The 24404-nt window shown below is 31.2% G+C and overlaps 2 protein-coding genes across 4 annotated transcripts in view; one reads left to right on the top strand and one right to left on the bottom strand.

Annotated features, from left to right (window-relative positions):
* Positions 1–20053, top strand: part of LOC106063545 (maltase-glucoamylase-like) — a 63464-nt gene extending 43411 nt beyond the window's left edge. For all 3 annotated transcript variants that reach the window (XM_056030730.1, XM_056030731.1, XM_056030732.1), the window contains exons 47-68: positions 2–243; positions 468–613; positions 3759–3936; positions 4036–4135; positions 4902–5014; positions 6007–6132; positions 6627–6758; positions 7510–7647; positions 8090–8206; positions 8613–8739; positions 9951–10101; positions 10649–10782; positions 11075–11109; positions 12548–12664; positions 12941–13089; positions 13216–13300; positions 13405–13461; positions 13669–13799; positions 14451–14539; positions 14986–15035; positions 16294–16446; positions 17619–20053. In XM_056030730.1, the coding sequence (XP_055886705.1) occupies positions 2–243; positions 468–613; positions 3759–3936; positions 4036–4135; positions 4902–5014; positions 6007–6132; positions 6627–6758; positions 7510–7647; positions 8090–8206; positions 8613–8739; positions 9951–10101; positions 10649–10782; positions 11075–11109; positions 12548–12664; positions 12941–13089; positions 13216–13300; positions 13405–13461; positions 13669–13799; positions 14451–14539; positions 14986–15035; positions 16294–16446; positions 17619–17687 (2639 nt within the window). In that variant the 3' untranslated portion in view covers positions 17688–20053. The remainder of the gene's footprint in view (position 1; positions 244–467; positions 614–3758; positions 3937–4035; positions 4136–4901; positions 5015–6006; positions 6133–6626; positions 6759–7509; positions 7648–8089; positions 8207–8612; positions 8740–9950; positions 10102–10648; positions 10783–11074; positions 11110–12547; positions 12665–12940; positions 13090–13215; positions 13301–13404; positions 13462–13668; positions 13800–14450; positions 14540–14985; positions 15036–16293; positions 16447–17618) is intronic.
* On the bottom strand, positions 18381–22528 carry LOC106074068 (ERI1 exoribonuclease 3-like). Its single transcript, XM_056030733.1, has 7 exons — positions 21869–22528; positions 20663–20779; positions 19988–20047; positions 19604–19695; positions 19268–19340; positions 18640–18736; positions 18381–18551 (listed from the first exon to the last, which is right to left on the bottom strand). The coding sequence occupies exons 1-7, from the start codon at positions 22349–22351 to the stop codon at positions 18466–18468; spliced, it is 1008 nt and encodes a 335-aa protein (XP_055886708.1). The 5' UTR covers positions 22352–22528; the 3' UTR covers positions 18381–18465.
* Between the last annotated feature and the right edge of the window lie 1876 nt (positions 22529–24404).

Below are 24404 nucleotides of genomic sequence, written 5' to 3'. Positions count from 1 at the left end.
GGAAACTTTGATGCAGTGATTGACCAAGAATGTTTAATGCGGGGATGTTATTATAATAGTGACTTAGAAATATGCAGCTATAACTGGAGCTCTTACAACCTTGAAGCTGTCAATGTAACGTACACAGACTTTGGATTAGTCGCTGATCTCAAACAAGTTGGTCCTATGGCTCCATTTGGTGGTGATATCAAGGATTGGGTTTTTAAATTTGAGAATCAAGGAGACAATGTGGCACATTTTTCAGTAAGTTTTATTTAGGAATAATTAATCACTTTGTTTACAATTCTATTCTATTATAATTTTTTTTCTTTCTGCAATTTTTTTAGATATTCTTTTTCAAATTGCTATATGGTTGGTTCTCTCCCAATTATCTGAGAAATAAAAACATTTAATACAAAATTTTAAAACATTTTTAAAGATTGCATTTTATTACATTTTTTCACTAACTATTCTGATCGGTTCTTCAGTTTGATAGTAAAGATGGTAAACGTTACAAAGTTCCTAAAGCAATGAATCTTCCAATGAAATCTACAACTCCAAAGTATGACATAGTTATTACCGATGCCAAATATTTTAGGTTCCAGATCATTCGTTCCAGTACAAAAACAGTAATGTAAGTATAATTTTTCAATGTCATACTAAATATGTGATACTTATTAGATTTGATCTAAACCAATAGATATGTTTTATCTCTAGGTATACACTTATACCCTCTATCTAATATAGGTTTATGTATATAAAATATTAAATAATAGTATATATATTTACATATACCATGCAGCTATACATATATGATTTCTGACTATTGTATCAAGTTAGGTCAACTCATGGGCTGCTGGCCAGAGATTTTTTTTTAATGTGCTTAATTATAGGAAATGAATATATAAATTCTTTTATCCAAGGCAAGGAAAAAAAAAACTATAAAAATATCTATTGTTAAAAGATTTTGGTATCCATATATGTTATAATTTAGAATAGAAGTTTAACTCTTAACAGACTGCAGGTTTTTCTAGAAATTTGTCAGCGACTTGGGGTCTGTTACTTGGCAGGGCATAACTTTGTTAATTTACAGTTTTTTGTTGAGTGTTATACATCAATTTGTTTGAAATTAAAAGCTCTTTCAATTTATCTGTCACGTACACTATGACCATATATGGTAACAGTTTTGAGTTGTTCGCCGACTTAGCTCGAAATAGCTGGGAAACATTAGACTGCAATGATTGGTTGGTCTGGGAGGAGTAAGTTGTTGATCACGTGATTACAGGCTGAAACCCGGGGAAGATGCATAATAGCCTCAGTCGGTTGTAAATATTTGTAGAGATAAGATCTAACTTGTATGTAGTTAAGAATATATATTTTATTCGTATCAAGACTCAGATATATATTATTGAATAGATCAGTTATTCAAGTACATTTAAGCATTGTAACTATTTTGTGTATAGTGTTTTCAAGTTATTAATTAAAGTAATTGTTTTTGAATGAAGAGAAGTTTCTTCATTGAATTTAGATTGTACTTAGATCATATTTGTCAAGTTGTAACGCCTAGACCTAGATGATCCTCTTATCAATTGGCAACATTCTGTATGATCGTATCATCAACATAGATCTGTCTACTTCTATACGATCATCTTATCGAAAGATCATTTCAAGATCCTCGGCAATCACAGTCATTGATGGTGCAATATAGTTCAAGTCTGATCGTGACAGTAGCATCATCTTAGATTGTGACATCAACACCATTGATGATCGTGACATTATCTATGTTTTAAATCATTTTAAAATATATTTTTTCTTTTTAAAGAAATAATTATAACATAAATTTTTTTTCAATAATTAATTTTTTAAAAATTCACATTCACAAAGAAGACAAAAAATAAATAAATAAATATATGATAATGATATTTACTTTTTATTAAAATGCATTCAATTCTGTATACAACTGACAAAAATGAAGTTAATTCATTGACAAATAAATTTTTTACAAATTTTTGAAAACAATAATCATTTTCTAGAAAAATGATGACATCAACATGATTTTTTACTAGTTAGAAAATTATTTTTTTTTATTTACTTAAACATCAAAATTATATTATAAACTATCCAGAAATAGAGTAAAACTTGTTAGTTACACATCTTATTATATAGTACAGTGAGAAATAGAACAAAAAAACAGGATTTTATAGTAATTTGTGGTACTGAGACAAACAGTTTCTTTCTTTCTGAAAACATAAAAACACATCACACACTTTGCATTTAACACTAGTTCTCCTAACTATTTTTTCATTACTGTAACATAATTTACAGTTCCCTCTCTTATCCATAAACTGTGGATCCATTGCATGTTTAAAATGAACAGGGGGCTTAGATGCGATTGGTACAGGATCGTCAATACCTATATCTCCTAACTCTCTAATTAATTCTTCAGTAAAATTAAGTTGGCCATATCTTGTGGGTCTTTTCAGCTCAGGTACATCTTTATTTTTATCCCTCCAGTCTTGAAAAAGAATATAGGAATTAACCCTAGCTATATCTAACATATGAAAAAAAATAGTCTTCCAATATTTATTTGTTTTACGAAGTACATTATATTTATTAATTAGCTGGTCACTTTTGTCAACACCCCCCCATGTATTTATTATAGTCATGTACAATAGTTGGTTGATTCACAGTCAAATTTTCAAACTGTCCATTTGTTTTAGTCCGTCGTTTAGCTGTTACACTGTCATTGGCATCATGAATAGTCGACATTAATGATATGGTCTTATTGTCTCTCCACTGAACTGTCAGTAACTGTCCATCCCTGATCCATCTCATGTCTCCCCTTTTAGATTTTCTTTCAAAATTTTTAACATCTTTTATAGCATTAGGAAAACCTTTTCTGGTCCTAAGAACAGTTCCACATGCTCCAATCCCTATAAACCAAAGATCTTTTAATAATTGGACGCTAGTATAAAAGTTATCAAAAAAAAAAGCCTATACCCTTGCCTAGATATAGATTTAGTTAACTTCATCACCACCCCATAAGCTAATCCAAAAGGGCCATTATCCTGCTTTCCTAAATAAATATCAAAATCATAGGTATACCCACTTAAAGAATCAGCAAGGATCCACAGTTTCATGCCCCACTTTATTGGCTTGTCTCGAATGTATTGTCGAAATGCATATTTACCTTTATTCCGAACCATTCTTTCATCAATAGAGACATTTTGATGAGGTTGGTAAAGCTTTATACATTTCATTCTAATGTATGTCGTTAACATTCTCACTTTACAGAGTTTATCATTGGGATCCTCTGTAAGTGGATTTGACACTTTAATAAAACACATTATGGCCTTGAATCTGTCAGGTGACATAAAGGCTCTTGCCCAAAGTCCATTGTATAGAGATTTGGTTGACCAGAATCGCTCAATGTTGGGGACCTGAACAATTCCAGCATACATGATAAGTCCACAGAATCTGTAGAATTCGTCAGGGCTTAGTTCATACCAACTCTGGAACACACTTGGTTTCTGCAGTCCATGTTTAGTTGCATAGATGTTGGTGTATTGACAGATTTGTAAAACAATATCCATTGTAAAATAAAGTTTAAAAAAGTCAATAGCTCTGAAAAATTGTTTAGCAGAGTCTCGTGTCCTAACCTGGGTACATGAGTACATGAACGTTTTGGTATGGATATTGCTTTTATTGCCCTAAAACAAAATTTTTTAATTTTGAAATGAGATTTGAGATAAATTGAATTAATGCTTTACTTTTGTTAGTTTTGACATCGGTGTAGGTCCAGGAGGTCTTGTGTTGTCAGACCAGTTCCTACAGATCACAACCAAACTACCAAGCACTAATGTGTATGGGCTGGGAGAACATGTCCATGACCATTTTAAACATGAGATGAACAAAACCTGGACTTCATTTGCCAGAGATCAACCACCATCTTGGGATGTGAGTACTGAATTTTAAATGCAATAGATTGAAGTACTTTTATAATATAATATAAGTTGGAAATGTATGTCTAGTGAGAACTGGTTTCTTTATCTTAAGGCCATGGCTAATCTCTATGGTGTTCATCCATTCTACACCTGTGTGGAGGACAATGATGGCAATACACATGGGATACTACTTCTCAACAGTAATGCACAAGGTAAACTATGGTTGAGCTATGAGGAAATGACTTTGATTTCATCCTAGTTGTCTGATTAAGATTCCTACTTTGTAGTAACACAAATTAATATATGTAAAAGCTGAGCACTAGCACATAGTTATGATAACATATTTTGATATTTTTTTTAGCAAAGCTGGGTTGTTTTTTCTTGCATTACTGGTATTCAAGTGGTGATGTAATTGTTTTTATTTCTAGGCTGTATTTTTTTAGAATCACTACAAAACCTAAATCTTAGATCTGGTTTATGAAACATAACAGCATTCCTGGATAAGCTGATCATAATATTTGTTAGATGAATATCTAAGTAAAGCATCATTAAAAAATATCAACCCCAACTTACAGATCTATATAGTATTGCAATCAGTTGCTGACCTTTGGAAATGCTGATACCCAATCATAATGAATTGATTATTGTTAACACAACATTATTAAATAGTAATTTGTAAACTGCACTAATAATGTAAGGGCGCTAATAATGAAAAGTAAAGTTAATGTTTGCTTGGTGTCTTCTTGCTGTCATCCACCCTCACAGCAACTCAACTTATTGTTAGTCAACTAACAGCAGCTAATTTTATTAAAATAAACTACATATCTCCATATAATTTGAAAGTCTACATGTTTCTAACACATTACTCATTCAATATATATGCTCTAATAAATGATGCTATCAACAACAGCCATGACTGCAACATTTTTATGCATTTTTTAAAACATTAACTGTGATATTTTTTTAATCATTTCACAGAATATGCTTTCAGTGATTTACCAAGTCTTACATTTAGAACTATTGGAGGTATTCTGGATTTCTACTTATTTATGGGCTCAAGTCCTGAAGAAGTCATACAGCAATATACAGGAGTAAGCATTTATGTTAAATACACATCAAACAATGTTTTATGCACTCACACACACAAAATAATAGGTCTGTGATTTCCTAGCTATGTAAGCTATTTCCCGGTCTTAGAGCTTACATGAAAGTTACTTGGTACTTATAATGATAGAAAAATGTAATTATTGTGGTAAAGTATTTAGAAATGCCATGGTAGCTCTAAATAACAAGGAACAATTGGAATGGACAGATGATAAAAGTTGATCATTTTTTAGACAGCAATTTATACAAATATTAAATTACCTTAAATTTCCAAACAAATAAATATTCACCAGTTGGCAATTCTTTCTTGTTTGTCACATAATCAGATCAACAATAAACCATCTTTTATATCCCCAGGGCCAGATTTAAGGTAGGGCCATTGGAGCTACTGCCCTGGTCCTCCTCAAAAGAGATTTTAAAAGTCACCCATTGTCTTACTCTCCACAAACTCAAAAACATACAAAATATACATTTTTTTAAAAACAAAAATTACATATTAAATAATTGTAACTTTTTTTAAAGTAGTAAAATTAGATCAAATGTACAAGTGCTCTAGTTCTTTCTTCTAAAAATATGGCTTGCTATTAGATATCAGTAGGTTTAGTGATAAGTTGTTCAAAAGTGGATTTTTATTCAAACTTTTGGGGCCTCTACCAAACTTCTGCCCCAGGGCCTCCCCATACTTCAATCCACCCTGGATACCCCACAGGTGTCAGGTACCTTATCAGTTTATAGTAGATTAAGTACAGTAACATTTTAAATCATTATAAAATCAGAACATTTTACTCAACTACCAAACTGTTGTTGCCTTTGGAGCTGGAGAGTTCTAATCTTTTGTAGAGTTTTAAAGGCAGGATGGAAACCTGGAACTTTCATTTCTGGAGCTGAACCTTACCCCACAACCACCAGTTTGCTTTTGATGATATTTGCTTATAGCATTTTTATGCTTTATTTTAGCTATTTACATTTCATTTTTTAGGTTATTGGACGTCCAGTCATGCCACCATATTGGGCATTAGGTTTTCAATTATGTCGATATGACTATCACAACATAAGTAATCTAAAGGAGGCAGTGGACTCAACAGCGAGATATGACATCCCACATGTAAATATCTATTTTAATTAGCAATAAATAATTTTTTAACATTGTGTTTAAGAATTGTGCTCAAAATTTAACAACTAACTGATAGACATTTTATTTATTTTCAATTCTCTAAATTAAAATCAATTGACTAAGGTAAGTGAAAAAAAATGTTCTGGAGGCTGAGATCTAAATGTAACTTATCACACAAACCATTCTGTTATTGCTACCCTTTGGTTTGTTTTTCAGAAGATAATTACATCAGTCTAGGTGTGCATATTAATTAGATAAACTCTTAAAGATTTCTATGTTCCAGAAACATTTCTTTGGAAGAAAATCATTTGATAAAATCCACATTAATATCAACATTTATTATTTGACACCATCAATTCTTTTAATGGGAGATTAAAAAAGAAATTCAAAGTTCTCAAATTTCATTTTCAAGGATTTTTTTAAATAATGTGAAACAGAGTATTATTAAGATTATTTTAGTAACTATAACATTTGTTGTTTATTAGGATGTTCAGTATGTTGACATAGATCACATGGACACTCAGAAAATATTCACAGTCGATGAAAAAAGGTTTCCAGGTTTGAATGATTATTTCAAGAGTCTTAATGATGGTGGTATGAGAATTATATATATTTTGGTAAGTTTTTTTTTTTAAGTTTTAGGTTGAGTCATCTAAAAACTGAACATAGCTTTGTTTAATAATATATTTCTATTGTAGATTCCTTTTCAAACTGCTTTCCTTATTCCTGCAGGAGGTTTGGTCTGACCAAAATATACATGTGGTAGCATTCCTATACAAAGAATGCACACAAAAATTAGGGATTCCAGCCAAATAAAAACAAATATCAACTACTGTGACTACTAGAGTTCACCAGTCAATATGTAGGCTGTTATATTGGAGAAGGACAATAACTACATATATCCTCTCACCTATTTCAGCATAAGGTATACTGGAATTTATGGGGACATTCCATGAGAGGGCTCCAACCAAAATATACAACATTTAGTCTTTTTGCATGAGTATCAGGGACACTACAATTCAAGGGTCAAGAGTATTTGTGGGTAAATGTTAAAAACTGGGCTTTAATTCTCCAATCTTTTCTTTACTATTCTGTTTTGGCAAGCCATTACAAAAGTGGACTCATGTAGCATTTTTAAAGAAATTAGTTTTGCAACATGCTGAAATTTTCAGGAAAGCCTACATTTAGATAAATCATTTTTTATTCTGACTAAATTTCAAAGTGACATCATTGACTCACTGGATGTGACAGTATCAAACCAATTTTCTCATAACACAGAAAGTGTTTGTATGTATCAACATCTGAGTTGATGCCTTATAGGATTCACTGATCTTAAAAGCTCATATTACATTTTGTTTTTACTTTCAGGATCCATGTATGATCTCCAATGAAACTGACTACTATCCCTATGAAGAAATGAAAAGAAACAATTGTAATATAAAGTGGGCACCCAATGTCACAGTTCCTGATGATGCTAAAGATACTGATGGAGCATTGTTGGGCTATGTATGTTTCAAAATCTCACAAAAACATATATTTATAGCCTATCCGATTTTAATTATTATTAAAATTTAGCCAACATAGGAGAAAAAAAGTTTGTATATGCTTTGCAAAATCTCTGACAGTTCATGATGCTTTAAAAGTTTGTTGCTAAAGTTTTCATTTTGCCATTAGCTGAGGATAATTAATTTTCAGTGCATTGCTATTATTTTTAAAAACTTTAAAAACTTATTTGCACTTAATAAGGGTCCTATAAACAATAGCTGCATTTTTTTTTGCAAGTCTGCTTTTCTTGCAAGTTGATTTATAGGAAATCTACATTTTAGAAATACAAAAGAAACCAAAATACACAATAATAAAAATAATATTAAAAATAAATATTTACAAAGTTATTGAAAACCATTTACATAAAAAATAATAGTTGTATTTTTAAAAATTTCCTTTTAAGGTTTGGCCTCAAGGAAAAACTGTTTTTCCTGATTACTTCAAGGATTCAACAAAAACTGTTTGGAAAAAGTTGATTGTAGACTACAGAAAAAACTTAACTTTTGATGGTCTATGGATTGTAAGTTTGAAGTTAACAACATATAATTAGCTGACAACATACATGCTCTCTTTTTAGTTATCTTTGTTTAGATTTTAGATTCTAAAAGAACATTCTTCATAGGCTGCATGACCTAACTAAAAATGTAGCTAGTTTTGTTTGGTAACAAACTTTTAGTTCTCTATAGGTTATGTATGAACTTGCTAGTATTGTTTACACACACAAATATGTATCTCTTTAGTACATTATGAACTTGCTAGTATTGTTTACACACACAGATATGTATCTCTTTAGTACATTATGAACTTGCTAGTATTGTTTACACACACAAATATGTATCTCTTTAGTACATTATGAACTTGCTAGTATTGTTTGTTATGAACCTGTCAGTGTTGTTTACTAAATAAAATGTAATTGTCTTTTGTAGGACATGAATGAGCCTGCTAGTTTTGGAACCAATGAGGACAGACCATTCAATTGGCCAGCAGAAGTCAAACCTTATTGGAGTTTGAAGTGTCCCAATAACTCAATAGAAGATCCTCCATACAGACCAAGTCAGTTAATTCTATAGTTCTTTACCTTGATATCTTTAACAATTATTTAAAAGTTTAATTATGCTATTTATTGTTTTTAACATTTAAAAGCATGGAGTGAAAATTAATTTAAAAGCATAGAGTGAAAATTAATTTTTGTATGCATAATTAGCATATAGCTTATTAAGAATTTTAGAACAGGTTGGGCATATGAGATCTATTTACTGAGTGGCATTGCACTTGAATGCAGGGTCAGAATTTCTGCAAAACTTCTTTTGGCGTAACATCTGTGGATGACTAATGTATTGTAGACCAGACTGCTTATCACATGTAGCCTTTAGCTACTGAATAGGCCTATTTCTTATTTACCTTTTACATAGATACTTTTAAATCTTGAATTGAAACTTACTTAATAATACTGGTGAGTGTCTATATAATAGTTTTAGTGATAGATTTTGAAGTTTACCTTACTTAGCTTAGCTTTTATAAGAAAAGTGTTTTCATTATTTGTATATATATATATATATATATATACAGGGCTTTTTTTTGTGACGGTACGCACCAGTGCGGTGTATTGGCACCTTTTTTCAATGTGGGGAAAAAATTATTACTTTTGTTGTATTTTAACGTTTATTATTAATACATTAGTAGTTAAAAGCTAGGCAATTCATCACTGAGTACCGGCTCCTAATCACTGAGTACTGCACCGGCACCTATTTTTTTTGTATTATATATCTATATATATATTGTTGTAACTCTAAGCTACTCAACGAAAGGCAGGTGATAACAATAAACGAGGTATTTATTTACAGTACAAATAGGCATGGACTTCAGCTATTAAGTCCCAGAGTGTCCTATCTCAAGTGACACCACTCCTTTTCTGTCTACATACCACTACAGACCACTGACACACTTCCCAGTGCCGCCCCAGGTCCTCAACACAATTCATAGATAGCACCAAGGACGTTCTCTTGAGTCAAGACAGCCCAGACTCCAATAACTTGCAGATCACTGCAGCCGGATCTACAACAGTCCTTCTTCCTGTCTAAACATGTCTACTACTACTTTGTGTTTTTGGTGCTCTCATGCTCACCATCAGTGTGGCGAAGGAGTGGAGTTACAACAATATATATTTTATATATATATATATATATATATATATATATATATATATATATATATATATATATATATATATATACATATATATATATATATATATATATACATAGAGGCTGCATACCGCTGGGACAGTGACAATAAAAAGGGGAGACTATCAGACAAAACTATCTGTATGAGCACAGTACAGGGAGATAATGATATGTATTCTCATTATGATGTTCATAGCCTGTATGGCTGGAGCCAGTCTGATGTGACACTGGAGTAAGTATTTTGTCATTTAATACTTTTATTGTTTTGAAGTTTTTAAAGTTGTTTAATTTGCAAGTAATTTTACATGTAACTCTTCTTTACCAGTCTTTTGTTTGCTGTGTTCCATTGGAAGGTAGTCATTCTTTAAGGTTATTTATCTGCTTATCATATCTTCAAAATAGAAGACTATTTCTCCTACACTTCATGCATTCAGAACTGCTTAACCTTTTTACGTTCTGAAAAACACAGATCCTTTTTAATAGTAAAATACCTCATTCAGACCTTGCAATCTATAGGGCAGATGATGTAAAGGTCATTTGTTTCTTTGGCCTACAGGGTGTCCTGTGACCAGTACAATGACCAACCACCTCCACTTTCCCCGACTATTGTCAAGTACCCATTAAAGCTGGGCATCCTAAAAATCCTGAAATTCAAAAACCCAGTTTTCACCAAGATTTGATCCCAAGACCTCTTAGTTGAGAAGCCAAGTGCTTTACCACTTTGATCCATTTTAATAGATAGTTTTAAATCAATTTTTTATGTTTTTATGTCGTACTAGTGCAGTAAGAGAAGCTACAGGTGAGAGGGGTATGGTCATCAGTAGGTCAACATTCCCTGGCTCTGGTCAGTGGGTAGGTCATTGGCTTGGTGATAATGTCAGTCAGTGGAAGGACATGTTCAGCTCCATTATTGGTGAGTCTGGCTTAAATAAGTAGCACATTAATGTTGAATATTATTAACCCTTTCTTTGTGAGCTCAACTTAAATCAAATTTCCTGGCAGAAAATGTTTTTTCCTGCATAAGCTTTAACAAAATATATATGTCACGGCTGGGACTATGAGGTCCCATAAAATATTCTTTCAACTTAATGCCTATTTTTGTATATTGCTTAATTTAAAAAAAAATTAAAAAGTTGAATTCAATTTGAATCAAATATGCTATTAGATTTTAAAGTAAGTCAAAATTACTCTTCTGTTTCACACAGGGCTACTAGAGTTCAACTTGTTTGGTATTCCATATGTAAGTTTCTCTTAATGTAAATTTAATTTGTTATTGCTAGTAATGTATGCTATCATGGCACTTATAAATAAAGCTTCACTTTCATAAACTGTTAGGCAAAAAAGAAAAAATATATATATATTTATATTAATAAAAGTCAGATTGATCGGCATAATTTATAGAACAATAAAAACAACACAAGATACAGAAATTTTACAAAGAGAATTAGATGAATTACAGAAATGGGAATCAAATTGTAGTATGTCTTTACACCCAGTAAAATGTCAGTTATTAAGAGTAACAAAAAAACTAAAACAAATTAATTCCACTTATTTTATTCATGGTAAACCAGTAACACAGACTAAAAACGCAAAATACCTTGGTGTTATAATAAATGAAAAACTGTCATGGAATCCCCATATTGATGAAGCTATCAAAAAATCAAACAAAGCCTTAGGGTTTATTAAAAGAAATTTCTATAAATCAAATAAGAACATAAAACTAAAATGTTATTTAACCTTGGTTAGGCCAATAATAGAATATGCATCCTCTGTTTGGGACCCCTCAACTCAAGAAAACATTAAGAAACTGGAACAGACACAAAATAGAGCAGTGAGATTCATAACAAACGGGAGTAACACCTTTAGTAAAATCACTAAATTTAGAAATCCTTCAGGATAGAAGACTTAAAAGTAAAGTAGCAATTATACATAAAACACTGAACCATAATCTTCAAATACAAAAACAAAATTTAATAAAATACTCAGAAAGACACAAAGATAAAGGCACATTCCTCGTTCCATATGCTAGGACAAATTTGTACAAATACTCCTTCCCTAGTGCTATTAGAGCATGGAATGGGTTGCCTGAGCTAGCCAGGAAAACCAGTGACTTGGCAGAGTTTAAGTCATTGGTTAATATGTATGACTAAATGCATGACGCGTAGGATGTAATCATCTTCATTTTTGAAGTAACGTCTGTATTATATAAGATAAGATAAGATAATTCTCACACTTGCTGTGGACAACAAGATACAGAAATGCATTGTGTATAGTGATATTTTTTCTTTCAAACTTGTCCTCAAGAAGGGGCGTTTCCTTTGCAAATATGGGGAGAATTATAGTGCAGGGAGATGGAAGGCTACAACTGATGGGCATAAGAAGTGTTTGTGCATACTCCATAATAGGAGGTTGTAAGTCCTTCATTTGTAGGATGAAAGAGACAGAAAAAAAAGGACATAGAATTTGAGGGCTAAGAAATTGTGTAGGAGTGGGGGGAGCGTTGTAATGCCAAACATTTTATATAAGAGTGTTCTGAGTAAAATTAACATATACCGACAAATTCAACTGTAGTGTAGCACGGGTATCAACTAGTATGCATATATATATATATATATATATATATATAAGCTATATATTGTAAATAACTAAATTTTAAAATATATCTAACAATTTTACAGATTGGTGCAGATATTTGTGGATTCTTTGAAAACACAACAGAAGAACTTTGTTTAAGATGGATGCAGCTTGGAGCTTTTTATACCTTCAGTAGGAACCATAACACCAAGGGACCAATAGTATGTTGTTTATATGTCATCTATACTTAAGTACTTAAAACTATACGTTAAATGGAAAAAAATGTATACATTTACTCAAAAACATAAAAAAATGTTTGCTTCTATATAAACATTAGACCTGAGTGCTATTATATTAAGTAAGTTTAAGATTAATAGATTTAATTGTCAAGCTCAAACTGTTGCCATATCCTCATTTTCAATTAAAGGGTAATAATAGTAGAACTATTAAATTAAATTTCTTACTTATTTTTTTTTTTTTTTGATCTGAACATATAGCCCCAAGGTCCTGGTCAACTTGGAGATAGAGTTGGTAATGCTTCACGAGATATCATGAGAATCCGCTATCAGCTTCTGCCTTATCTGTACACACTATTCTATGAAGCACACACTGAAGGTTCAACTGTCATAAGACCATTGCACCATGAGTAGGAAAACATTTTAAAATCATTTCTGAAAGTCTTCTAATGCTTTTTCTACTTTTACCAAAATAGCCACTAATAAAAAAAAACAAAAAAACAAGTAAATAATTTTTCTAATATATATCTTCATAGATATCCTACTGACCAAATTGCTCTCAATATTGAGAAACAATTCTTATGGGGATCAAGTTTACTTATTTCTCCTATACTTGAGCAGGTTAGTCTTGTTAAATCTTTAGAATCCAATTTTCCTGTCAATTTTCTAATATGTCACTTTTATTTTACTATATTTAATAACATTGAATCCATTTCTTTTTCAAGGGTCAGACAGTTCTGGAATATTATTTACCAAAAGGAAAGTGGTACAATTACTACTCAGTAAGAATCAGCTATTCATTTTATAACAAAATATCTGAAAATTGCTTTTTAGTTTTCTACATTTTACTTTAATGCTTGACAATGTTGCCAGAGACAAATTCACTTTAACAATGACTATTTGTTAACACAATATGTAAATATAGAACAAAAGTTTGTATTTTTAATTATGTTAACCTTTTTTTGCTATATTAAATTTGTTAATTCCAGCATGAAGGTGAAACACTTAAAGAAGGCTCCTTGAAGGTCACTTCTGTAAACATTACATCAAAGCCTTTGCTACATTTGAGAGGAGGCCATATTGTAGTGCAACAAAAGTATGCTAACAACACACATTTTAGGTAAGATGGGGGGTGCCACAAGTGTTTTGTATACCTCTTCCTTACATTCTCTGCTTTCTGCTATCTTTAGGTTCTCACCTATCTTTAGGTTCTTACCTATCTTTAGGTTCTTACCTATCTTTACGTTCTCACCTATCTTTAGGTTCTTACCTATCTTTAGGTTCTCACTTATCTTTAGGTTCTCGCCTATCTTTAGGTTCTTACCTATCTTAAGGTTATCACCTATCTTTAGGTTCTCACCTATTATGACGCCAATAAGTATTTTTAAGTGCTATCTTCCAATCTTCTCTTTTGCCTCAAGTTTTTCTTCCTCTGGTAATGTATTATATAGAAAAATGCAGTTCCAGTTTTTTTTTTTAAAGTTATGAGGCAATTATTTTTCTACTAAAACTTTAGTTTCTTTTAAGAAATGATTTTGGTAGACAAAATATTGTATTCTAAAACATCTCACCACTATAGCTTAAGCTATTTTTTTCAGCTGCTTTTGGTTAAATTCATTGATTTGTAAACATATAAGAATAAAATACAAATAAATATCTTTTTATATTATAAATATGTGTATTTATTCTATTTATAAGAATTCAAGAAATTTAAAAAAAATGGTATGTGCTAAACTACTTCGTATCATTTTTTAAAATCATTTTTCCATAGTCGTAAAAATCCTCTACAAATCTTGGCTGCTCTAAGTGAAACTGGAGAGGCCATAGGGAGCTTATACTGGGACGATGGTATCTCCATAGGTAAGATGTTTACAGTAGATACTGTATTTAAGAATGATATAAAAACAGTATCTTCTTGTGGGAGACTTCACTTTAGTAGTCCCCCATTTTCTTTTTACATCTGTGTAGATAGTTTGCTAACATGTAGATAGATTGCTATCAGGGAATTTCATGACTCCAGCTCATAATAGTTAACTCTCTTGTACATAAAATCTGTTTTAAGTTTATTCTAGTTATGGAACCTTACATTTAAATGCTGATTTATGTTAAATAACATTCTTATAGCTCAATCAATCATGTCATCTTTTATGGGAAAGTTTAAAATCATGGATGCTACATTTGTTTTCTCAAAAGATTTTCTATTCTGCGCTCTATATATACTACACAGTGGCTAAATATTAAATAGAACTCTAAACCATTTTTCACATACAGAGATGATAATTTAAATAACTTTTGTTTTCTAACAGACTCCATTGATGATGGACTGTACTATCTCTTGAATGTAACAGTTCAAACGGTAAGTTTGAGTGTTTGTGGTGCTACTATTACAAGTGTCTTCATTTATCTGATGATTGTAATTGTTCATTCCTAATTTAAAAGAAACAATTATTTGATGTAAAGTCTTACTGAGATTCTTTATATATTATTATGGCACTTCAAAGGAAACATACTACATATGAAATTTTATTAGCAACCATTCTGTATACAATAGTACAAGTATTGAGCAGATTTGGAGTAGCATTTTCTTTTCTTAACTCTTTGATTTACCTAGCAAATAAAACAGATCTTGACTGCAATATTATTTTTTTCTAAAAGGGGGAAAACTTTTTTCTTTTTTAGCTGTTTTGTTAACAAACATAATCCATTAATTTTTCTCAGAATCACCTCCCATGAGATGATATTTTAATGTCTTGTTACTTCAATTTAGATTTCTTTTTATATTACTTCACGAGTCATCACCCCTTCTATCACCACATTTTTTTTTGTGACAAATTTTAGTAGTGTTAACACATTAACTGGTTTAATTGAAAAAAAAACTAACTAAAATGCTTTGAATTCTAATAGTGCATCAAGGATATATAATACTTGAAAATGTGTTTAAATAAATTGTAGACAACACAATATTATGCTTCATTTTTGTTAACAGTGGTCCCTTGACTTTCGCTGGTCCAACTTTTCATGGAAGGGCTATATCGCAGGATTTCAAATGATATTAGTTGAAAAAATAGTCCGCATTTTTATTTTACACCACAGATTTTCCTGCGGCCACCTGATGTATATATTTTATGACTGTTGCATGAAAAATATAAATTGCAAGAAAATTAAAATAAAGAAAAATGTTTTTTGAATTATTACAAATATTAATTCTAGCACTGAAATGTTCTTTCTTAGGCATACTTTAGTAACAGTATACTTACTGTACATAACAATTCTTTTCAAAAGTACTGAACATTTAAGGAGTGCTTTTTAAAAGAAACAGCTTGTAAAGATTATTAAGCGAATGGGAAATTGTTATTTAGGGGTTTCAAATGTTAGGGGATGTTCTGCAACATCCAAAAAATAGTGTACATAAGTGAAATTAAATATCTCATCTCCCCATCATGAAAATTTTACTTTTGCTGGCAGTCTCGGAACATATCCCACTCAAAAGTCAAGGAAACACTGTATTAGAATAACAAGTGTTTAGTTTTATATTTATAAGAAGTAAGAACACAATTCAAGTTTGAACTCTTCATGACTAGAATTACATTATTGAATGTTTTGTGTTTGTCTAGAACACCCTAACTGTGTCTGTCCATCATAAACCAAGGGAAGAAAAAGATTGGGGCAACATCCATTATGAACGTGCTACACTTTTGGGAGTAGAGAAGAGAGTCAATCTAGTAACTTTAGAAGGAAGATCTTTATCTTTTAGCTATATCAACAAGGTAATATTTTGTATAGTTTGTTTAATGAAATGCTTGTGCATTGTTTGCATTTAAACCCAAAACTTTTTTTTAAAGTGAATAAGAAGAAAACACAAAATCTTGGACCCTAGCTTCTTTCTTCTTCTTCATTCTCATTATTATGTTGGAAGGTTTAGATAACTAGACTAATATCTGAGATAAACTGCAAAGCGGGTTTCCAAATCAGGCAGTTTCTAGTTTTTCTTCTATAGGGGTGTTATGGGGTCAGTGATTTGTTTGGGCCTCTTGATAAAGAATGCAGTTTTGAAGGACATGGTCAGCATTCTCTGGTGACACTCCACAAGTGCAAATTTCACTAGTTTCTATTTTCACCTTTCAGAACATGTGTTATATCCCATATATTATAATAGGCGGAGTTTTCTTGTGAATCAGATGAGTGCTTGTCCATTTCTCGTTTATTCATTCACTAATAATTTCTTCTGGTTAGAGTGCATTTTTCAGTTGTGTATTTGTTCTACCACATTTGGCAAGTGTGTCAGCTTTCTCATTTCCTTCTTCTCCAATATGTGCTGGGATCCATTGGAGAAAAAATTTCTTGCTATTGTTGTTGAGCGTTAGAAGTGCTGTCCTGAGTTGTCAGCGTTTTTCAAGCTTTGCATTTTGGAACATAGCAAAATTTATTAAACTAGCCCAGGACTTGATAAAATTCTATTTCTGTGTAAATTATTTTTTTATGCATAAATAAACTGACAGATTTCCTCATGAATTATCAAAATATTATTATCCTTAAACTAACATAAATAAGTATTTTTTTAAATCAATCCTTTGGGGCCACATTCTTTTAAATTGGAAAACTATGGTTGATCCTATATTCTATAGAAGTGTTGAATGTACTACTGTATTTTCTAGTGCTTAACTTTCTTCAGGACAAAAGACTATAAAAATGATGTGGCATGAGTCGATTGTTTTTCTATTTTTTTGTATAAACATTTTTTGACACTTTAAAATCAATCCTAAACAAGTGACGCAACTTTGAAAATAATTTTTAATTCTTTTCTGACAGAAAGTTATTGGTAAGGATCACCTCACTAATCTAGTTGATTATACTATACTTATCCTTAGACGTCATGTTTAGAGACATTACTATTTTATTTATCATATGATTTAATATCATAGTATATTTTTATCTGCAGGTTTTGGAAATAGACCTAGGTTCACAAAATCTTCCTTTGACAAGGAATTTCACATTGAAATGGTTTTAAATTCATAACAAGAATATACATTCCAAGACAAAGTTCTGTTGTATGATGTATTACTTAAGTTACATAAGCCTTAATTATATGTATTTTCTTGTAATATTTCTGCATTGTACATTAGTTGTATAATTAAACAAAGAGTGAATAGTCTCTTTGTGTTCGAAAAAAAATAAATTTATATATATATATATATATATATGAATTCATTCAATTTTTTCTTTAATTACCACCATCTTTTTATGTGTTCTTTATTTTCTGTTTAAGTTATGTTAAACATCTTTCTATGTTGTATGACCTTTTAGCTCGAATTAGTTTGTTGTTTCTTGTCTTTTTAAATGTTCTACCCAAAAAAAGTATTATGCATTTTGAACAGTACCTATATAAATCATTTATTGTAATCTAAAAAAAAAAAAAAAAATTGGTGAAAGCTGCAAATTATTTTTTTGTGCTCATTACATTCTGATCAACTTTAACAAATGTTGTATGTATTTTAAAAATTTCAATATAATATATTTTTGTTTCATTTAACCATATGTTCTTTCTTAGTATTTAAAGTTTAATTTGTAAATGTGTGTATTTATTGTTTTTAGATAACATTTTTATTATAATAAATTGAGAAAAAAATGATGTATAATAAATATGACGAGATGTATGTTGCCTGCTTTAAAACATGTACAATAATTAAATTTAAGTTCAGTATATAAAATCAATGTTTATTTTTTCTTAGACCAGATATCAATACATGCATACATAACCATCAAATATATACAGCAAATCATTATATTCAGCTATTCAAGTTACCATTCTGTTTAAAAATGTAGCCTCTTTGCATTAATGCTATCAAAACATTGGCAATATTGTGACAATCATCTGAAAAGTTTAAATACAAATCATTACAAAAGTAATAGAAAGTTTTCTTAAAAAGTAAATAAATATACTAATGGGAAGAATGAAATACCTATTCCACTATGATGTCTACCAACATGCTTCAGATTTAAATTGTTCAACATCACCATCATTCCTTTGGGAAAAACACTGGTGACATCTGCGTAAGACTGTTGGAAAATTTAAGAAAATTTATTCATGATTTTTAGAAATAAATTAATTTTTTACCACTTTCTTCCCAAGTACATAGTACGTTTTAGTAAATCAAAAACCAAATTGTATTTCAATGGAAAAATTAAAGTTAAAAACTGTGAAATGTGTGTGCATGTTAAGATACATTTTTATATGAACTTATAAAAGTAGCTTATCACTATCAGTTTTTAAATATTTATGAATGTAAAGTTTCTAGGTTGAAATAAAAATCTATTGTAGCTTTAGTAAGGAGCTCATTAAAGGAACAAATTTACTATTTTTATCTTCACCAGATTGTAGAAGAATTGTTTGAGAAGAATTGTTTGAGAAGAATTGTCTCTTTTATATGTTTCGAATGTTCCCTCAGAATTGAAGATTAATACATCCTAACCCAGGTGAAGATATTAAAAGCAAAGTTTCATACAGAGATTAATCTATGCATGGTTCAATTGAAGACACACTACACAAAAATATTTCTATTGACTTAAAAATAAAAAATAATTTTTTACCTTTTTAATGTTTATCCACTGTGTGAAATATGGTTGGAGAGAGAGCTCTAAGAATGTACACTGCTTGGGCAACCTAAGGAATAAACAAATAAATATATATACTAGCATTATAAAACTATTATCCACCAAAGAATGACTTAGGGAAAATTCTGAGTAGTAATTTATTTTTAAGTTATAAGTTTAAATAGAATTGGGGTTAAGTCTCTAAAGTATCTGGGACTGAAAAAAATAATCAGTCAAGTATGCTAAAAATGTTATTCTTTAGAATATGGATATGAAAATGGTGAAAATATAACAAAAAGCTGAATACCATTGATCTGTTTACATCATACTTACATTGTTTTGAGATCCCAATCACCACAAGTTACAAAAATACTTTTGGTTTTAGGATCTAACAAACCTTCACTTGACATCCACTCATGAAAGCTCTTGGGGAAAAAAAAAGGTTTAAAATACTTCAAAGATTTCATAAAAACTATAGAATTTTTTAAATGGTGAAAAGGTTAGTTTTTTAAGAATGCTTTCTAATTTAAGTGTTTGTGGTCAATTATATAAATGTACTACTCTAGTAAAGCATGATATATACAATGAATCACTAATTATGAACCTTTCACAGTGGCTGTATATCATGTTTCATTCATTTTTGTTTGTACATTCATCTTGATAATAAAGACAACACTCAGGTTAGCAACTAAAATTAGTCATTAAAAAAAAAGAAACCTGTAAAACTTGAGGCAAATGTGGCTGATTGTCTACCATAGCCTGTATGATTCCTGTTAGCTGTGTGGAACAAAAAAATTATTATAGTGGTAGTAATATCCAGCTATACTTAAATTTTGTTACAAAATGAGTATGGTTAAATTATCTGTCTAAGTAACTAGCCATATTATGTCATAAAAAAGGAAAAGCAGTGTGATGTACTAAAGTGTCATGGATGAATGTGTGTTTACAATCTATTTTATTATAGTGTCAGAGTCACAAGATACGAAGCAAGGAGAGTGACCAGCAAGAAAGAGCACTAAATCAACAAAAAGCTGAGAGAAGAAAAAGGCCTATCTGCAACTGACCAAAAATACCCATGCCATGTATGCGTCAGGCCTTTTAAAGCAAGGATTGGACTTCACAGTCATCTTCGTGTTCATAGGAAATGAGAAATGTGCTCATCTTCGACCCTATTTTAACATGTAGGTCAGTGGGAATTTATGAGTCAATTTGCACAAGGACAGTTGCCAGTGAGTGATGTGATATAAAAAGTAATAAAGTTGTGTTCGTCTTGATGGCCCAGTTATTAATTGTTTTTTAATTACAGCTCAACCCAAGGGACACTTAGATGATTAAGTAAAGAGCTGTAACATACAGTAAAGCATGATATATAATATAGATTTTACAACTTACTTCTGTACAAAATGTAGTTAGCTGAGGGTGAAACTGTGGTCTGACATATTGATGAAATATTGAGTCAACTTTCATTGTGGTAGCATTCACTTTTAAAACAGGAAACTCTATTATTTCCTGCAACATAAGAAAATTTGTTGTCCAGTTGTTTGTAGAAATTAAAAAATGAATTGAATAAAAGTATAAATACAATGAATACAGAGGTGGCAGAATGGCAAAATAGGAATTTTACGACAACCCAAATGATTGTTACTTTACATGATTCTTTACTTATCACTTTACAGTCTAAACAATATATAAGTATGCTACATCTAAGCATGCGTTAATGTATAAATGGGAAAGATTAAATAAAACCACATGAAAGTCAAATATTTGAAAATGTTTTGCTCTTAAAATTAATTCTAATCTTGGCATGAAATCCTAACTGTTATCTCTATCAAGGGACCTAGGAAATTAACCCCATGACCAAGAGAAATCCACTAACATAAATGTTCATAGTGGTTAAGTTACTTGACCAAGAACTGTAGACTTGTTTTTAGATTTAAGATCATTCATAATCTACCTTTGCTATGTAAAGTGTAAGTAAAAAAAAGATGGAATTATAGGGCTCATTATGTATTATATCCCAATATTTTTATTAAGATATTTAAAATATTTTGTCATGAGACTTTGACCTAAATTAATGGATTGTTGAATTAAGACCAAGCCAGTGACACCTTCTAAAAATATTAAGTAGAGTTGTCTATTCAAGGATTAGAAGTAGAGACTGCTTCAGATTGTCATCTCAATGGTCTCGGGTTCAAACTTGGCCCACTCCCATCACCTACTATCCTGCAGGAGGTTCAGACTGGGACGTAACAATCTTCATTATTGAAGGAATGTCAAAAACATATTTAAAAAAAAAAACAGATTAATATGATCAAGGCCCTTCTCCACCATTAAAACAATTTGTGTGTGTTGTGAGCTCTTAGAGAGCCACAAATATCTTTTTGGCATATTAAAAATGTAATTTAATTCATTGGCAATTTTTTAAAATAAATTAATTGATATATTTAGAAATTCTCAAACCTAGATAACAATAATTTGATTATGTAAAATATGTATAAATAATTTGTACTCATAACTGACTAATTTAAGACAAAAAAGAAACGCACTGCCATTATTGTAGTTTTAAACATGATGTAGCCTACATACCATAGTACATACCTGTGGATTAGGTTGAGCCACTTTATCACAGGTAGCTTCAAAATCAAGGACAAGAAAAAAATCAAAGTTCTGTTTCACCGAGCTCTTGGGTTGCATATTTTTAGCAGCCATAATTAGTTTTTTACTAACGGATAAATTCTGATTGTTAATTTCTATTCTATCAGAGACAGAGTCTTGTGAATATTGACGAGCAGATAACTGGCTACAAAAGCTTGAATATTTTTGCTCGCTTAGAGTAAAAATATTAGACCTATTAGATCTACAAGAACTATAGATAGATCTAGATTTTTTAAAATGCTGCCACAGTGTTTTCCCTATCAGATCTATTTGATGGCGCTTTGGAGTAAGACACAAAGTTTGAGAATAATAATTTTGGGTACAAAAGTGACTGTGGACAGTGTGTTGAGTGTGACAAGTATTTTGAAAGCCCTTTGAAAAAATAGATGTAAGCGCCTTGTAATGTAAACGTACATTCAGTCTCATCGTGTAGGTCAACCCAAATTTATTTTAAGAAACACAGTCATACGAATTTTTTTTTCATTAATTATTAATAGATCTTGATCTAGATTCTAGAAGTCTAAGAATATGGTAAAGAAGTTGTAAGATCCTTTGCCCTATGTTATGTAGTATGTTTACTTGTTGCTGCTGTAATTTGAAAACGGAAATTCGAATTATTACTTATTTTTTCGCAATATAAATTTAAAAAAAAAATGAAATTCGTCGTTTCTCTAGATCTAGATCTAATGCTTACATAGATCTATGCAAAGATCACAAAAGGTGCGGGATATACACATTTGAGACCAAAAGAAAATCCGCTGCCGAGGACAGACGCAGACGGCGAAAAGAAAATCTAAATCGACCATCAGTGGAAAATGGTTATATTAAAAAAAAATGCTTGCCCTGGATGTGGCAAAATATGTAGGTCACAGCTGGTGCTGCGCAGCCACGGGAAATACTGCATTCCTCACGAATCTTCGGGCTCGAAGACAAGCCTTATTATTATAAGGATCTATATGTCAGTGTTTCTAAAACTTTGTACCAGTTTAGTTCGCATCTTCCTCAACCAGCTGGAACTTAAATGGCCTTGGAGGAGCGCTGTAAGCCTCGACCCCCCCCCCCTTTTACACACTGAGAAGGTCAGGGAGTGTTTTAATGATGTACAATGAAAAAAAAAAAAAAAAAAAGAAACAAACATATAGACCTATAATTATAGCACAGGTTTACACTTTATCTGTTCATTGAAGCTCCGTTTGGCGGATAGTTCATAAATGTTTTGTTAACCAGATATTTTGGGAACCAAAGCGGGCCACATGTCGATCATGGGACGTAAAAACAAAACAAACAAAAAGACGCTTAGATATTTTCGAGTATAATATTTCATTCAACAACTGTGACATTATTTCAATACATCACAATATAATGTACACACACACACAAACAATTTACACACAATGTACACAAACAATAATTGCAATAATTGCAGGCTTTCTGAAACGTTTTCCGAGATAGATCATCTTTATGAGTGATCCATCTGAAAGCGTTAACTGTCGTTAACATGTCGAATAGGCCGCTTCTCTTGTCAGTGGGAGGTATGCCGAGAGTGAATATGTTACTTTGATATTTTGGTATGCATGATATATAATATAGATTTTACAACTTACTTCTGTACAAAATGTAGTTAGCTGAGGGTGAAACTGTGGTCTGACATATTGATGAAATATTGAGTCAACTTTCACACTCTAACACAAAATTAACCCTAACCCTAACACGACTAACACACTCTCTCGCACATTCAAAGAAGACTAAACCATTCAGTTCATAACACGTGCAAGACTATTCACATTCATAACTTGCCGCCACAGGTCCTCAACACAGTTCATAGATAGCACAAAGGACGTTCCCTCGAGTCAAGACAAGACAGCCCAGACTCCAATAACTTGTAGATCACTGCAGCCGGATCTACAACAGTTCTTCTTCCTGACTAAACATGTCTTATACTACTTGTGTTCAATGGTGCTCTCGTGGAGCGGAGTTACAACAATATAGTAGCCTAACATTTCTTGAGAGTTTTCGCTTTTGTGGGCTCGAAGCATCCACGAACGCTGTCAAAAATTGGGCAACACTAACGGATTGCTTCATATTCGGTTCTTGCACATTTGTTTTTTGGGTCATATATTTTTTAAGCAATTTCAAAAAAAAAAAAAAAAAAAAAAAAAAAAAAAGCACTCTATGCCGTAAACACAGGATTCGAGTTTGCTATGTAGTGAACATGTCATATAGATCAAGAAGAAAACGCCGCAAGGTGGCTATTTTTTCAGTTATTAGTCAAAAGGATTTAAAAATAAGAGCGACATTGGCCCTCCCGCCCTGACATTTTATAGCAAGTGTGACTTTGCTTATCAGAAAGTCAGAAAAACGCATTTCTATTGATGTGCTATCCACTGATTAAATGTTAACAATTGATGATATATTCAACATTTCTTACATAAAAGATTCCTACGCACTGGTATCGAATCAGACAAGATATAACAAGTTT

This window comes from Biomphalaria glabrata, chromosome 5 (genome assembly GCF_947242115.1).
Source record: "Biomphalaria glabrata chromosome 5, xgBioGlab47.1, whole genome shotgun sequence".
Taxonomy (NCBI): Eukaryota; Metazoa; Mollusca; class Gastropoda; family Planorbidae; genus Biomphalaria; species Biomphalaria glabrata.
Note: the sequence above shows the minus strand (reverse complement) of the source record. Positions and strands in the feature narration are given on the sequence as shown.

Coding starts and splice junctions, on each gene's coding strand:
- LOC106074068 (XM_056030733.1), bottom strand. CDS start 22,351: ATGAGACTGAATGTACGTTTACATTACAAGGCGCTTACATCTATTTTT. Junction 20,780..21,868: donor TGGCTCAACCTAATCCACAG/GTATGTACTATG, acceptor CTTATGTTGCAG/GAAATAATAGAGTTTCCTGT. Junction 19,341..19,603: donor GATTGGGATCTCAAAACAAT/GTAAGTATGATG, acceptor TTTATTCCTTAG/GTTGCCCAAGCAGTGTACAT.